Source organism: Neopelma chrysocephalum, unplaced genomic scaffold (assembly GCF_003984885.1).
Source record: "Neopelma chrysocephalum unplaced genomic scaffold, ASM398488v2 Primary Assembly neopelma1_96657, whole genome shotgun sequence".
Taxonomy (NCBI): domain Eukaryota; kingdom Metazoa; phylum Chordata; class Aves; order Passeriformes; family Pipridae; genus Neopelma; species Neopelma chrysocephalum.
Genome location: NW_020925302.1, coordinates 1,398,284 through 1,415,630, shown reverse-complemented (window position 1 = coordinate 1,415,630; position 17,347 = coordinate 1,398,284). Strand labels below are relative to the sequence as shown.

Here is a 17,347-nt window from a genome sequence, read left to right as displayed (position 1 = left end):
ATAAAGTTTAAGTTTTAGAAGGTGGTAGGAGCGTATCAGTCTCGCCAACCATCTGTACTGCTGTCAAACTTCTTGGTTTGGAATCCAGACTAGGAAAGGCAGTTCCACCCATAGTTCCCTACAAAAGTAGCCTGTATCATCTGCATTTAGATGTCTGTAACTGTCCACAGACTGCTATTGTTATTTCACATGAGCACGCTATAGTCCTCTCAGATACTGCTTGTCATTATTGCCTCTGAAAAATATAATCCAAAAAATACAGTACTTATGCCTGCAATCAGTTATTTGAAATGTCAAAATAATGGAATCCTGGGGATTTACGTTTCTTGTTCCAAAAGTGTAACAGGGTGAAATTCAGGCTTTGTATGCAAAGACAGCGAGGGCTAGTGTAACTGTGAGCTGTTGCTGTACTCAGTCATGGGGATAATGAATCAGGTTGGCTGCCACATTGTACGTTAAATGGCATTCTTTTCCATTATGCACTAATGAGATTAAAAGAGACTAGACCACTGCCCTAAAGGCTACCAGACTGCAGCTCAAGGGAATGAAAATCAAGGCTAGTGATGCTGCTTTTTTCCCCCAGCACTTACTAATTGGCTGAATTTAGGTGGAATTTGTTACTGTGAAAAATCGCAGGGAGACCAGAGATAGAGTGTTACCTGGAAAGAAGCATAATGACAACTGTCTGGCACAGATTTATTTTTTAATTTTGTTTTTGAAAACTTCAAACTCCCAGTGTTCACTGAATGGCAGTGAAAGGATGAAATAAAATCTAGTTAAGAAATTTAGGCTTTCCTTCTCAGATATCTCAAATAAAGAACACTCCTCTGAACCATTTCTCTCCTGAAGTGGGACTGATCTGTGCAGAACTATTTTGAGTCTCTGAAATCCTTCTTATTCAATTGGATGTTTGTTTCCTGTGCTTCTTTCGCATTTAGCTAAAACACGTTATTATCTCAGTGAAGGCTTATTTCATAGAATCATAGAATCAGCTGGGTTGGAAGGGACCTCCGAGATCATCAAGTCCAACCCTTGATCCACTACCATCGTGGTTAGTAGACCATGGCACTAAGTGCCACATCCAGTCTCATCTTAAAAATCTCCAGGGATGCAGAATCCACCACTTCCCTGGGCAGCCCATTCCAATGTCTGATTACCCTTTCTGCAGAAAATTTCTTCCTAATATTTAACCTAAACCTCCCCTGGCACAGCTTAAGACCATGCCCTCTTGTTTTACTGATAGTTGCCTGGGAGAAGAGACCAACCCCCACCTGGCTCAAGCCTCCTTTCAGGGAGTTGTACAGAGTGATGAGGTCTCCCCTGAGCCTCCTCTTCTCCAGACTAAACAACCCCAGCTCCCTCAGCCCCTCCTCATAGGACTTGTGCTCAAGTCCCTTCATCAGCCTTGTTGCTCTTCTCTGGACCTGCTCTAGCACCTCAATATCCTTCCTGAACGGAGGGGCCCAGAACTGGACACAGTACTCCAGGTGTGGCCTCACCAGCGCTGAGTACAGGGGAAGAATCACTTCCCTGGTCCTGCTGGCCACACTGTTCCTGATCCAGGCCAGGATGCCATTGACCTTCTTGGCCACCTGGGCACACTGCTGGCTCATGTTCAGCTTCCTGTCAATCCAAACTCCCAGGTCCCTTTCTGCCTGACTGCTCTCCAGCCACTCTGTGCCCAGCCTGTAGCGCTGCACGGGGTATATTTGTGGAGGCAGAAGGTTCTGAACTTGGCAGATTTTGTGTCAGTAATGTTTTTTTCAGCATTTTTGTGAGGAAGTATCAGGGCTGGTTGTAGCTGCATGACGAGAGAGACAATGATTTCATTCTTGAGCAAGGTCAGTTATCAGTTCAGAGGAGGATATAGGTAGTGGATTACTTGGTGCCCTCTGGTTTTACTGAACCTTCTTTAGCTACAAGAGCCAGAGATACCATCCATCTGTCATACAAAGGAGTATGCTTCTTTCAATCTGTGTGGATGCAATTTAAAGAAGATCTGCAATTAATGCTTATGTTCCCCCTTTTCTGAAATGGTATCTACAAAGAAAATAAACCATTTCTTCCTTTTAAATAAACACACTGAGAAGTACATCTTGGTTCTCATATTGGCCAGAATAAGGGACACGTGAATGAAACCTGATCTCAGAGGTGGAAATAACTTACTGCATTCAGAATCCCTATGCACAGTAGAGTAAATGTTTTGGTTTTCTTTAAAGCTGTAAGGTTAGAACTAGAGCAGTGAGAGATCTTAGAGAAAAGCAGCTGCCATTACATCATTGCTTTATTGCTTTGAAAGTAAATGATCGTAAATAAATGCTCCAGTAAGAATAGATGTTTTTATCTACATCTCTTTTTTTATTGCAAAACAATTGTTACAGAAATTTCAGAAAGTTCTACTGTAGTAATTGCCAACTTCTGCTCTTTATTACGCATCTAAACACAGTCTAAAAGTGCATTGTGAATCCAGTAGACCTTTGGAAAGGACCATTTTCCCTAGTTATGTACATTTAGACAAATCATACTCGAAAAGCTTTGTATTAGTAGGAATTTGTTTAAAATGACATTTTATAATAATTTTTATCCCTTTATAAATGATTGTTATACACTTAAAAATGATAGCCCAAATAATAAACAATTAAATAGCTATGAGTATAGTATATTGCAGACACTGTTCCAGATAGCAGTAGCAGCAAATAGACTCTCCTCATGTACAACAATTGCAGCGGTGGAAAAAGGATATAACTTTGATACAATTTACTCTTGTACAGGCATAAAACTGTATTTCACATCCAATTCCCTCTTCTGTCCCTTCCCCCTCCCTCCCAAATACTAAAATAAACAAGAGTTATCACTTCCCTGCAGCAGAAACAGCAGCAATTTAATAATCAAATGTTTTTTCCTAATAGCTCTTTGAAATAAGTATTGTGTGGCTCTACAACAGATCTGAAAGCATACAGCAGAAATTAAAAGGTCAGAGACTGTTTCACAACCAGTCTGGCTCAAAGGCTCTGTCATGAGGCTTCCAGCTTGAAGATAATTTAGTGTAACCCATGCTATGGCTCAAAGTAATATGGAGTTAGAAATGCAGAATAAATCCATCTCCTGACAAAAGTCAGAGTATGCCATTCAAATCAGTGGATTTTCTGCACCAGCATCAGTAAGACCATAGTTTGTAGTCAGTCTTGGAGAAGAGAAACTTGTGTGACCTGAAGTGTTCACCGTATGACTGGCTATAAAGCAGGGTAACTCTCACTGGGGCGCAGAAACAAAGTCCCTCCGCATTCCATACTACTGCTTTTGTGCCAATGTGTGGCAAGGGCAGTGAATACCATCTACGGTAATGAAGGGCTTCACTAGGTGAGCAGACACCCCCAATGCTTACTACATCCCAGCTGGGACTGTGTTTTCATTTGAGGTGGCTGAAGGAAAAATCCATACTAGGAATCTTTCCCATCTCTTTTGAAGAAGATGATCTATACTTACTATCTTTCAGCAGAACTGAAAATGTGGCCTTTCTTAAAACAGTTATGCATATTTGTGCAAAAATGCAAATATATTATCATTTTAAGCAGGGGAGAGACATCACAACTACTTAAGCGTTCCCAGGGAAATCCAGGAATGACCAGCTCACATTTTCCCTTCTGGTGATTATCAGATCCTCTTAAGTGTTTAACCTGAGCAACATAACAAGACATTTATGCTTGTTTTGAAAATCTGCACCACGAGTTTACAGAGCATTTTGTTTCACTGGTTCAGTCTAATACCTTTGATAACTAATGCTCTCAGGACAGATACTTGTTTGCTCTGACTGCAGTCATTGGACTAAGGCTGTGTGCTGCTACCAGCACATTTTTTTTAGCAGTTATTCATGTAGTTGCATTTTCCATGCACTGACAGTTTCTAAGAAACAAATCATTTTCTTCTCATACAAAAAATATACCTAACTAAGATATTTATCCCCTGACAAAAGGCTATCCATTCCACAAAAGGTACAAATCAGTTTTGTTGTTTTTCTTTTTTTTTACCAAAAAATCTATAAATGGAAAATTAAAGAAAAAAATTAATCCGGGTCTGGAACCCAGAGGGATTTCCGTATGTAGATGAATGTATGTTTTGGTTTTTTATTATATTTTCAAATTATCCCCTCACTGCCATTTGTTAACTGGCACTTGTGCTAAGAACAATAATGTAGCACCTTATCTCTTCCAAAAAAAGAGAGAGCCAAATGTCTGAGCACTGCTGTAGGTTCGCATTTTGTATTGAGTATTCAAATTTCATAAAATACAATTGTCATTTAAAAATAATAAAAAAATCACTTACTTTGCTAAAGATCAAACGTAATGGAAATAATGTAAACATCCAAAAGTTTGAATTCATTCCTAACTGGATTCATCTTTACAGGCAGGCAATAGTAAAATGTTAAGTCTCCTAGTAGTCCAAAGAAACTCATGGAACAATGCATGCATTTTCTTTGACACAAAAAAAGACTGGACTGTAAGAAAGAGAAACTACTTCAGTCATATCACACTGTTATTGTGAAAGAATATTGTGCTATAATACAATACGTAGGACAAGTGTATACCCCAACTGTAGAATAGAATCACTTAAACCAGAAACAATAGAACAGATTATTATAGGAAAATATTTATAAAATACTGCACACAGCTTCCTCAGTCAATCAGCATATGTAAACAAACAGCTAAGCTCAATTGAGTTTCAAAATATTATTAAAGTTCATTTATCTTATAATCTTTTGCATAACATGCCAGTTCATCTTTCACACCATCACAACTCATCTGTCATGGCCCACAGCAGCTCATTAGCTGTTTATACATCGGCTCATACAGACATTTAAGTGGAGCTATACAAAGAAATGTGTGAAACATACCAAACTTACACACTGTGACAAGAAATGCATATTCCGTATGTAAGCTAATAATTGGATAGTGGAACTTAATGCTTGATGCAACATGTGCTATTTTATTGAATGTTACAGATTTACAAACAAGACCATATAATGTGATATTAAAATTGTCCTGTAACGTTCACTAATATTACCACATGTCACAACTCTATATGTGTCTACTTTATAAGTTATCCTTTGATACAGAATATATCATATGGCACATGCTATAGCTACACGATGATGGATGATAAGACTTCCACTCTCACTAAATGATCATAATATTAGGAATGGGAAGTCTGGTCCCACTGCAAGGAATAGGTGTTTTAGCATCAAATTCAAAAAGGAGCAGTTTGATGTAATGTGTAAAAGCAGGTGAAAATAAAATAATCTAACATCCATCATAATATATATTCTGTAGAAACCACATTATAGAATAAATGGGAAACATTCAGGAACAGTGGTGTTCTGACATCTTGCAATCATACTTTTAACATCTGAATTTACATTTTATACATAATGGCAAATTTTAAGAGGTAAATAAAGTGTCCTGTTTCATTTTACCTGGAATGTGTGCTCCAGATCAATAAGGTGCTGTATCCTAAACATTTATACAGCTTCTAGGTTTGGCAAATTCCTTTACCCTGACAAACCAAGCGATGAAATCTAGCCCAGAGGAGAACCCAATGCCTTGAACTAATTCACTAAGCACTGATAAGGAATTTGTAATGAATCTGAAATTCCTCTAGAGTAGGCCAGTAATACGGTGAAAATGAAGGACTCCACAATAGTTTTAGCAGACATTCATAAAAGTAACAAAAGAAAACAAAGTGAGAATATCCCCCTCTACTCACCAAGGATAGATATATTTGGAGAAGCCTTAGGAAAAGGCTGCTAACAGAAGTTGGCACATTTGAAGCATATTGTGAAATACAAGTTCCTTTGCCCTTGGGCATTTTGCTATTGTTCAACAATCAGCCTGCCACAAGCATGCTTCATAATGCACAGAAAGGTTTCTGACCTTTCTTGGTATTGCCATGTGACTGTAATGCTGCACATGGCCTGAAAGGCAATTGCATAAACACACTGTCTTGGTGGAGTTCAGCTCATTGAAAGCCTGAACAAATAGAAGAAAGCAAGGAACACGTTGGTGCAGGAAGTATGAAACACACTGTTCTTAACATCCCCTTGTTGCATTTCTTTGTTTCCTGAACTTTCCAACGCAGTGACTTATTAACTAAATGTTTTCACCTTCTTTGCCTCTTTTCCTGAGGCTGATGATTATTTTCTGTCTGGATTTGTTGCCTTTCAGACTTAGCTTTCAGATGGCGTTCAGAGTCTCCCAGTGTGAGGACTCGGTGAGAAAATGTCAGCCTGCATTCTCAAAGGTGCCTTTGAAATATAATTCCCATTTAAATAATGTGAAGTATGTACCCCACTCACGTGTTCATCTTTAATAACAAAAAGGAGCTGGTTCTACACAGCTGTTGGTAATTGTAGAGACATTTTAATTTTTAATAGCACTAGCTTCAACTCTTTAAAAGCTTAAATGTTTTGCCTTCATAAAGTATGTGAAGTTTTGATCCAGTTGCAGTTTATGCTTCTCTACCCTTTTCCAATCTTCTGCATACCCTTCCACCTGTGACCTGGGACACCTTCTCATCAGAAGTTTGAAAGTCTGGTTGACATTGTGGACCCTTGGGTCAGCTCAGTGGAGTTACAACTGTCTTCAACCAAAACCCATCACTGCACTACCATTCATACATCCTCCTATAAAAATGCTCATTGTGTCATAAGCTGCTGAACGGTGGAAGCCTAGTCACAACTGATGGCTTTTGCTCTTTACAGACACTTGCAGTTTCACTTTGGTTCTTTAACTTACCTTAGAAGCATAGAGAAATTTTAGTGTTTTCCAGTCCTCTGACAAAAACATTTTCCTTTAAGCAACTTCAGTCTAATTACATGAATCTGGATTCAGATTGCTTGATAATTCTTGTATACTTTGAAATGCTCAAATACAGCTATGTACACATGAAAAAAAAAGGTGTATATTTTTAGTTGAGGGAATGATGTGAAAAGTCAGCAGCTCAAATGGAACAGCAAGAAGAACCTGGTATCAGTGTGGTGCATAAATCTCCCCAATTTGTGTACATAATTAAACGGAGTAGTAAGAACCTGACAATATTACCATGCTCTGCTCTGATCATCCTCTTCTTACTATTCCATCACATCCTTTGATTTAGTGAGACAACATACTGATGACAAATGTGGTAAAAAAATAAATATATACTATTCCGCTTAATTACATTCATCCTGAGCTTGCTCAGCTGTGCTAGAATCTAGAATGCCTGTTTTATACAGGAAATCACCTGATATTTTAGCATAAATTCTCCTTCTGTTTAAGTTGCAGTACAAAAGGCATTTCATTTCCCTTTCTGCTCTTCAAAATACAAACTTTCTGTGGCACTAGAAGTTGATATAAAAGGAGACAAGTGAACATTATGGTTGGTATTGTGTTCACCTTTCTTCACTTCCACAAGTGTGGGATGCAAGGGACTTGGGAGTCTTGTTTGCTGCCAGTTCCTACAGAAATAACAAATGCTTTTCATTGGTCATCACAATGGTTAAATAGATGAAAAAGATGTTGTGATTGAAGTTCATAACATTTAAATTGTACATCTCTTTTTGCCAGTTAATTTCTGCATCTTAAAAATTTGAATAATGATCAAAGATTTTAGGATGCCTTCTAATAAAAGGCAGATATTTATTAATTTATTTATACCTCTTAATTTATTTCTTCTGACTTCAAAAAGGGGGATTGTTAGTCCTCTTGTCTACTGAAGTCTTTGTAAAGTTTTCATCCCTCCCTTTTTCCTTAAGTGCAAATGTCAACTGGGTCAAAATGCAGTACCTCAGTGGGTGATACTGAGATTGACAATGTGCTCCCTTGACCGGTGGCTAATGCCAACTGGAGTTGACATTTGGTAACGTGAAGGTTTTTGGTTTTAATTCTGCTGAGAAAATGGACTGGAGAGCAGATGACCCTTTGACTGCCGGTGAACTTTGTCTAAGCCTAGCTGTGTTTGCTTTCAAAGCTGCAGAAGGCTCCTGTTCTTGACAGTCTCCTCATGGACAGGTTGTCCCCTCTGCTCTCTGGCCTGGAGGACTTACTCCTCTCAAAGGGGTTCCGCAGGCCTGTTGCGTTTCTCTGCCTGTCGAGTTTGTCACTGATAGAGTAGCTCTTCCGTGTGTGCTGGGCGTACAACATGTTGGACTCCTCTGCAGAGTAGCTGTTGGCTCGCTCTATTTTTGGAAGTGGGATGCTGTTGGCCAGGGTTCTTGCAGCATTGCTGTCTTGAGGAGATAAAGGGATTCCCTTCTTTTCTTTGGTCTCAGTGTCTTCATGATCAGAGCTTGGGTGGCTTAGTTCAGCTTCTCTCTCTGGGTGGCAGCAGCCCAAGTCTTCCACTTTGCCCCCAAGACTTCCAGGGAAACTGGCCCTCTCCGCAATGGCCTGGGGAGCACTCACACACCTCGTGTCTATACAATCTGTAATACTTGTGTACTCTGCTGTTTTGACTGGGACCCCAAGGCTGCTGAAGTAGCTTCGAGATGGAGAGAACATAAAGCTGTGAGATTTCACAATAGGCGTTTCCTCCAGTATAAATGGAGTTGTAGCCAGGTAACGACTGCTTTTAGATCGCTCTAAAGTGTGATACAAGGGAGGGTCTGAATCCCAGGGGATTTGACAGTCGGTGATTTGTGAGTAGTCTGAAGAAAATGCTCTTGTTTCTATTCCAGAGGTTTCCTCATAATCAAGACTCCTGCCAGAAATTTTTTCACCAGGTGTACTGCTAATGTATGCACTACTAGCTAAAAGGGAAGAGGCTATGTGAGCCTGCAGAGCTGCATCTCCAGGACCAAGAATATTTATGGAGCTCTCGAGAGGTTCTGTGTCAGAATGCATCTCATCCATGGCAGAAACATAGATGTCTATACAAGATGAAGGTCTTCTGGAGTCTGGGGCAATTGACAAAGTGCTCGTAGGGGCTAACGGAGTCTTTCCTTCTTTTGCTATTGAGTGGGAACTGATTGCCCGATGCAGGCTTGGAGATCTTTCCTTAAAAATGCTTTCCAGCTTTTCCAGCCCACACTTGTCCTTCATATTTGTTGCATAGAAAGAGTGGCTTCGCATGCGGGGTGTGATCGTAGGCGATGTTGGGGACATGGACTCCTCTCCTGTGGGATCTATGCTCTCCTGAAGCTTGTAAGCGTTTCCTTCCTGACTGTTGAAGCTACTCTGTCTCACAATGTAGGCTGCATCCGTGCAGTCAGATGAGGTCCTGGATCGTATCTTAGTTGTCTCACCTCTCTCTATGCCAGTCATTTTTTCTAAGGCAGTCACCATCCGTCCCATCATGTCTTCCAGCTGAGCAAGCCTGATGTCAACAGTCTGCAGAGAAGCCTTCATGCAGTGCTCTCGCTCATTTACTTCTTCTAGTCTCATGGCCATATTCTCTACCCTTAAAAAGGGAAGAATTAAACAGGTTAATTTCTACAAAGCAGTGATGTTCAGCTAACAGGTCACCAAAATTTTTGGCAACGAAGAGGTCTCAAAACCCCAAGGCAATCTACACCACCTCATCTGCTTCAAAACCCTGCTGGAAGAGGTTCCACAAACAAATACCACTGGCTTGGGAAACTGCTCCAGTGGGTTAAACAAGTGATGTCTGCTGCATAATGCAGAGAGGGGGATTGGGCGTGACTTATCCTAGGGACAGGACATATTACATAAATGTTATCATGAATTACTGCCTCTCTTCTGTCACAGCTTCTACTTAGGTAGTTATGAATGAATAATAGTTACAGCAGATGACACATGTCTACAGTTGTGCCATGGGCAGGACTGCTGCAGCTAACTGCAGAACTAAATGAAGTAAGGAAAACAGGCAATATGCCATAGAAGGTGGCTAACATAATATTTTTTTTCTGGTGTTTGCCCCAGATTTACACCAGCTAGTGCTATGTGGACCTAAGGAGATAGTATCTTTGTTTGCTGATTCATTTTTAGCTCAGATTTACATAAAAATAGATCAGTTATTTTATTGAATATAGATATATCAAGTTAAATATGCATGAAAACTGCAGAAAGAGAACACTGATCAAAGCAAATACAGCCTACAACAGGACACACACACTAAGATCGCTCCATTACTGTGATAGTGCTTTGGGTAGTCTCTGGTAATAGCTTAGGGATTGAAATGATGGATTTTAAAGTAATTTTTTGGCTGCTCTCTTAATATATATACATAAAAATTAGGTTAAAATAGTAGGACGTAATTGAATGTAAGATTCAATATATGTAATTTAATTTAATTTAAACTTCAGTATATCTTTTCTACATTGTTAATCTGTCTCATTTTAAAATGTTTTCAACTTTAGATGAATTGTGTACTAATCTATGCCAATGGCCTGCAACCATTTCAATTCTCTGACTTCTAAAATGTCTCAAGTGAAGGATTTATGTGGAGTCTGACAATTTTAAACAATGAAATTCCTTTAGCACACATGAATTTTCTTTGCATAATTATTTTTCTCGGGTTGTAGTCCCTATGGCAGACTGGGACTTCCACTATCTGCCAAAAAAGTACTAAAAGCCACAAATTTATGTAGTTATCTTTGATTGATAGATTACAATTCTGGTTTTCCGCATTGCTGTAGACATTGGACAATGAAGAGAGAAGCAACAAATACCAAATGGCACAATTTCCACGGTTTTCTCTTCACAAGTCTCTTACGCTCTGCCTGTTAGAGCAATTCATGCTCAAATGTTAATAAGCACACTGTCTGTTGATAGGCATGCAAATCATTGCCAGGATTTCTGATGAGATAAATATAATCTTCTACTACTGCTAGTTAGTTTTTCAACAGGACAAGTGATCTGATACTGACAACACCATAAACCCTCTTATTTGCCCAGAAGGAAACCAGATTTTAGCAATGAATGAACATTGTGCAGCATTAATGCCCTGTTATGTAATGCTCACAACTTTTGCTGGTGAACACTGAAATCTGACTACGTTGGGGTGATGACCAACAGCAACCTGCCCACATAAGAGAGGACAGGTAAGAGTGTGACTACAGCAAGTTGCACATTCCTGTGAGATACAGGCTTTTTCTGTTGAAGTTTGTGAGTTTTGAAAGCACAAGCACAGCAAATCAAACAGCAGTAACTGTATTGCCATCATCAAACTTCAACAGATGAATGATCAGGTAATCATTGCTAAGAAATCAACTGGTAGCTTCAAGGAATCTCATTCTTCTCATTATGATTTAGACACCAATCTGTTTCTAGTTGTACCAGCTTCTCCAACAAAACAGATTAATGTTATTGCAAGCACAGGATATAATTCCATAGTGAGAGCAGTTTATATGGGAAGCAGTTGAATTTTCCCTCATGCTATTACTTATCTGAACTGCTATTTTATGAAAGCAAATATACTTTTGAAATATTTATCAGCCAATAATTGAGTCCTTCACCCCACATTCAGATTCTATAACAACTGCTCCAAGATGATGACCAGACAAAATATCACAATTTTAGGGCTATCACACATAAGAAACAATTTGAGAAACCTCTGGATTTTAGTGGAGAATGCTCAGATTACAACAAAAAAAGCCCCCTTTGACTGCAGCAACAGTTACCAACAATTAGAATGAATTTATAATGTTCTGTGAAGCTAACTGGGTAATCTGGTTTTGGCGTTGGTTGTTTGGTTTTGGATTTTTTTCTTGCTTTGACAGCTGTATACAAGTGAAGTAATTTTCATACAAACACAGCCAGTTTGTATATGAGCAGAACTGTGAGACAAGTTTTGCATCCTACATTCATGTGAGGGCTATGCAACGCTACTGAACAAAACTAATGCATCCTTAGAAGAACCTAGAGTCATACGTTGCTGGTACATATTCATGTGCTTGTTCTTCCTTCCCCAAACATGATCTATCAGCTACTGTCAGAGGCACAGAGTGCAAGCCTGGTGGTATTGTCATAGATAAGGTGAAGAGAGGGTTTTGTGTTATGTGGTCTGTTGGTTGCTATGGAAGTGACCATAGATGTGACTGCATTGATAGTAGGGGAAAATTTATATACAAATGTAACAAGATAAGGGTAGTGCAGTCTGGGATGAGAAACCAGAGTTAACCAGAGATGTGCCTAGAGAACTGAAAAATACATTCATGTGTTTACGCTTGATGAGCTCTGACTATATAATTTTATTCACAAAAAGCTTGAGAGATGATGATCTCCTTCAAACCTAAAGCTATTAGTTGAATTTAGTCATCTTTAGTTATATATTGCATATGGCCACTCCAGAATTTTTAACAAATATTATTTCTTTTAGTGATATTCTCTTGTATTAATTTGATGTTCGGTTCTGTACTCATTCATCATACAGAACACCACCATGATCTGAGAATAAACCTATTAGAAACATGATACAATCACATCAGCCAAACACTGTGAATGTAGGAGAATGTGTTCTGGAGAAATACAGTCATAACCTGGTTCTTAAAATTTTTGAATAAGTGATTTTTTCTATTTTCCCATATTCTTGGGAAAATATACTTTCACTCAGTGAATAGACAGCTAGACCTATATTTCCTTGACGAACAGTTTTGAATTAAAATGTTATTTCAAAATAAGAATGTCTGAGTTTTGCTTTGGATTTTTTTCTCCATGTATACTTAGGAGAGTATATAAACCTTTTAGCAAATCTCACAGTATCCATGTATGATGCCTTCTTTATACCTGTGCTTTTCCTTATAGTAAGATTTAGTCAACTTATTAGAAAGTACCAAGCCATCCTAACAGAATGAGAAGAGAAAAAGAGGAGGCTACATATAAAACATGCATCAAGGTGTGCTGCTGAAGCTCAAAAATTTTTAATAGTGAAACAAACATGAACTATATGAGGACAATATTCAGTAACCAGGAAAAAAATAAGAGATCAGAACTCAGATTTTCTATCACCTTTTATGAGCCTTTTTGATTATAGTTTGAGAGATGATAAATTTTGCTGACATTCATGTTGGCTTATTTATTTTTAACCTTTGAACTTAAATTCCTTAGTAATTTAATGAAAATCATTCTTTAATGGGAGTAAGGCACTCTTTTCCGAAGTGGACCTCTTAATTGAATGCTAGAATTAGGCTCATAAATCCCTTTGTCTAACTATGTCCATTTTTAAGGCATCATTTATACTTCAAAATCCTTTTCAACTGCCACAAGGACTGTGGACAATTAAAGTCACTTACAGGTCTTTTGATAGGTGATTGCTGAATGATTTTATTTAAATAAAACATAGATAGCAATTCCCAAGACTGTAACAGGGTATTGGTAATTTACCTGACCTCTTTTGGTAAAGCAGTGTTTATGCGAGCAGCCAGTTTTCCCATGTGCAGTGGTTTCTGCAGGATAAGGACGTTGGGTTGTCCTGGCTGCATTCCCATTGGAGCCTAAGACCACTTAACTCTTTTATGACCAAAGGGAGATGTCACTAGATTCACAGACCCTTCTTACTGTCATTCTTTATGCGTGGGTGGATCTTGTAGGCTCAGTCCCTTTTATCAAGATAAAGCTTTTTCTGTGCACTTCTGCCTGCCAGCTCTGAAATCAAGGTAATAGCTATGTCATCATCCACATGGATGCTGTTAAGTGTAATTGCATTGCAGACTGTAAAGTGCTGTACTAATGGATACCATAGAGTACCAAAGATGACATAATAATATCTACTCTGGCCAGCATATTTGCTTTTCAAATACTGTTATGATGTGACCCTGCTCCCTTTGAAATCAACAAGAGATTTTGCACGGGCTTTGAAAGAGTCGAGACCTGTCCATACAGAACAAATGTTACTAAAGAGATTGTTTCAGTGGCTTCATGACAGATCAAGAAAAATAGTGCAGTCTTTTTTGATCATATACATGTCTCTGTGCTGGTCAAGATGTAACACAATGATTAGAAAGGAAGATGCTCAAGGAAAGGTTGTGATTCTTCTGCTGCAATGAAGTGAATTTGTCCAATTTCACTTTTCTCACAGATCTCTAGGAGATTCACCAAGATTTTCTTGCTTTGATAAATGCCTTCAAGGGAAACACCTTACAGCCTAGTACTGCTTTATACTTTTCCACTTAGTCAACCACTTCCTGTGATGTGTGTCAGTAACCTGATGCTACTTCTATGTGCTTGTGTGAGATCCTAGCTAGTGGGCTACTTCTTCAAGTTACTTAGTACTTGGGGTCAGGGAAAGACAACTATCAAGCGTTGTTTTAGACTTTTAGTTTCTGAAAGTGAAACGATCAGATAAAGGAGAAATTCTGTGTTGCGATATCAAATCTGGACATATCTGAGGTGTCCCTTGTTACAAAAGAAGTAAGGTAAGTCCTGAATTGAGATAGGCCCCATAGGATGCTAGGGTGGACTATTCTCAGGCAAGAGTAGCTGTTATAGGCACTGTTACTGCAGCTTATCATAAAGTGAATCAGACAAGACCCTGTGGTCCTGACCCAGCACAGTCACTGACTGTGTAGATGAAATAATTTGTTTACACCCAGGTCAATGCATTAATGTCCTGGTTCTGGCCAGGACAGGGTTAATTTCTGCAGTAGCCAGGAGGGGCATGGCCAGGACTCAGAGGTTATCCTATAACACCTAATGCCATATACAGAGGGCAGTGGGAGGTTGGGTCCCTTCAGGGAAGGGGTGAAGGGAGTGGTCAGGGTAGTGCCCGGTTTCACATTGTGAGCACTCAGAGAATCATTCACTTCTCTTGTACACTCTGTTATTATTATTCTTGTTGTTACTGTTCATTTTCTTATCTCATTGCTGTTTCTAGTAAACTGTTCTTATCTCAGCCCATGATCTTTACCTTTTGTGCCTCCAATTCTCCTCTCCCTCCCGTTGCAGGGGAAGGGTTAGGTTTAGAGGGGAGTGAGCAAGTGGCACGTGGTTCAGAGTGTTTCAGTGGGAACACTAAACTGGGGAATACCATTCCTAAACCATGATAATCAAGAAACTGGATCTCTTGTTTTGTTTTCCTGTATCCCTAACCTGCCTCTGGGACCCAATCAAACTCAAAAGAAGACTCTGTTCCCATCTCCCATTTGCCTTCCAGTGCTAGCCCCCTACTGCCTCTTTCAAGGGCTTTGTAGGTATGTGAAGTGTTTGGGATATTCGCAGACACATGGTGTGATTGTTGGGGATAGTCCTGTGCAGGGCCAGGAGCCGGACTCTACGATCCCTGTGGATCCCTTCCAACTTGGCATATTCTGTGATTCCACAGGTTAGAAAAAATAAGTTTGGTGGTTCAGATTAATAGCACTTCAACTGATACTTCCCTGGCCATGACTGCAGGCAAAATATCAGATCCAGGCATCTAGTTTTTAAAATGTGTGTTACGTAAGATACTTAGATAGCCCTGATTCCTCAAGCATCTTTAAAGTATACCTCATAGCTTTTATGAACTGCATTCAGCTGGGATTTCGTTCCTAGTAGTGTGCTTGGACCTGTGAGTGGGCTCTGTATCTCATGGGCTGACTTTCTGGGTCTCTTTTATAAAGCTGGGGCTGGCTAGTTTCCACGTTCTACTATCGACTAAGGTAAATGGATTTTTAAATAAATATTTCTCTCTGGGTCTCAGGTGCTTGTTTTCATTCAGGTTTCACATTCATGAACTCTATTCTGGAACAAGGTGCTATAAGCTTTTCACTTAAATTAGAGATAAGGACTCTTTCCTATAAAACAGGGCCAGCACAGAGTGCAAAGGCAGCTGTTACTTATTAATTTTCAAGGACTTACAGCATGATGTAGGGGAGGACCCAGCTGGATTACTTCCCATTTACAGATCTTCAAACATACCTCTTCCTTCCTTGCCCTCCACAAGGAAAGCTATGTCCAGATATTTGGACCAGCATCTATGATTTTCAGCTCAGTTCTGTGACCACTGGACCATCAGAACGCAAGAAAAAAACTACTCAGTTGGACCACAGATAAATTGAGCCCACTATCTTACTTTGAAGTGTATGTAATTCTTTCTTCCTTATATTCTCCAGTTTCTAATCAATTTTGCTCAAAAACTTTATGGGCTCAATATAAACTCTACGTATTTAGCAGTCCTTACTGGATTACTTTTCCTATAAGCTTGTCTAGTCTCTGTTTGAATGTATGTAGCTTCTTTTAGACCTCAAAAACTTTCAAGAATTTTTTCTGTTCCACTACTTACTGCATGAAAAAAAATCACCTTTTTTTGTTTATTTTGAATCTGGAATGCTGTTAAATTATTCTGTTGCTCCCCTATACCTTGTTCTGGGAGTGTTCTGGGAGTGACAGCAAACAATTAATTTCTACTCACCCTCTCCTTGCACTCATAATTATATAGACCTCTATAATTTCATCTCTCATTTATCTCTTCCAGACCAGTAAAGTTGGATTCCTTGGCCATGACAAGGAAATCATTCCATGCCTTACTAACTTCCCCTCTAATAACCTTTTCTAAAATATATGTTTTAGGGGTTCTTTGGTTTTCAGTAATGCAGATGATTAAAGGATATTAAATCTTCCAATCTTGCCCTGGTATAGATTTATTTCAAAATCAAATTAACAGCATGTTTCCTTGCCTACAGAAAGCATAGTTTAGGCATAGCTGAATCAGAGGCAGCACTAGAAGATTAAGTATAAGGAGGAGAGTGTTATATCTGTGTAATCAATGAAAATGACAACTCACCTGACCTCTGTTATTCAAATTAAAGTGGAGTTTTCAGCTAGTGGAGTATTCATTGGTTCATAAGTTTTATGAATATGTGACAGGATATTGCACTAAAATATTTATTGGCAAAAGTGCTAAGAATCAAACACAAACTCTGTCCTCAAAATCCGAGCTCAGCAGTGTTCTATGAAAGCATATAAGCACCATGGTAGATCAACAGAGTTTTTAGGACTGATGAATTTGAAGACTGGCAACTTCCACTAAATTAAGGTAGTACTTTTGTCCTCTGTGCATTGTTGTAGGTAAAATGTCTTGTTCCATTTAAAATCCATGTCAAGATCGCTGTTGGTCTCAATGAAACTAGCTTACCTAGCAAGGCCCTCCTGAAACAAGGCTTGCTCCTTATCTGAACAGCTAGTGGGTGAGAGCTAAAGTATTATTTTTTGTTGAGGAACTCTAAATTACTCTCCCATTGTGTTCTGACTGCTTGTGCCTTAAGTTCTGCTTTAAGAACTGAAATGCAAGAATAAGTGGTGTATGAGGTATTTTCTAACACAACTAGTTAAAAGATTCACTTTTTCAAAACTTATCATGCAATGGTTTGGGTTGGAAGGGACCTTAAACATCATGTAGTTCCAAGCCCCCTGCCTTTGCCAGCGAAACCTTCCAGTACATC

At 39.0% G+C, this 17,347-nt stretch overlaps 1 protein-coding gene across 7 annotated transcripts in view; it reads right to left on the bottom strand.

Annotated features, from left to right (window-relative positions):
- Positions 1 to 2,337: 2,337 nt before the first annotated feature.
- The window catches only part of TRPM3 (transient receptor potential cation channel subfamily M member 3), a 424,598-nt gene continuing 409,588 nt past the window's right edge, over positions 2,338 to 17,347 (bottom strand). For 4 of the 7 annotated variants that reach the window (XM_027708978.1, XM_027708976.1, XM_027708977.1 and 1 more), the window contains one exon: positions 2,338 to 9,429. In XM_027708978.1, the coding sequence (XP_027564779.1) occupies positions 7,980 to 9,429 (1,450 nt within the window). In that variant the 3' untranslated portion in view covers positions 2,338 to 7,979. The remainder of the gene's footprint in view (positions 9,430 to 17,347) is intronic. The other 3 variants (XM_027708979.1, XM_027708980.1, XM_027708982.1) reach the window with 1 other exon arrangement.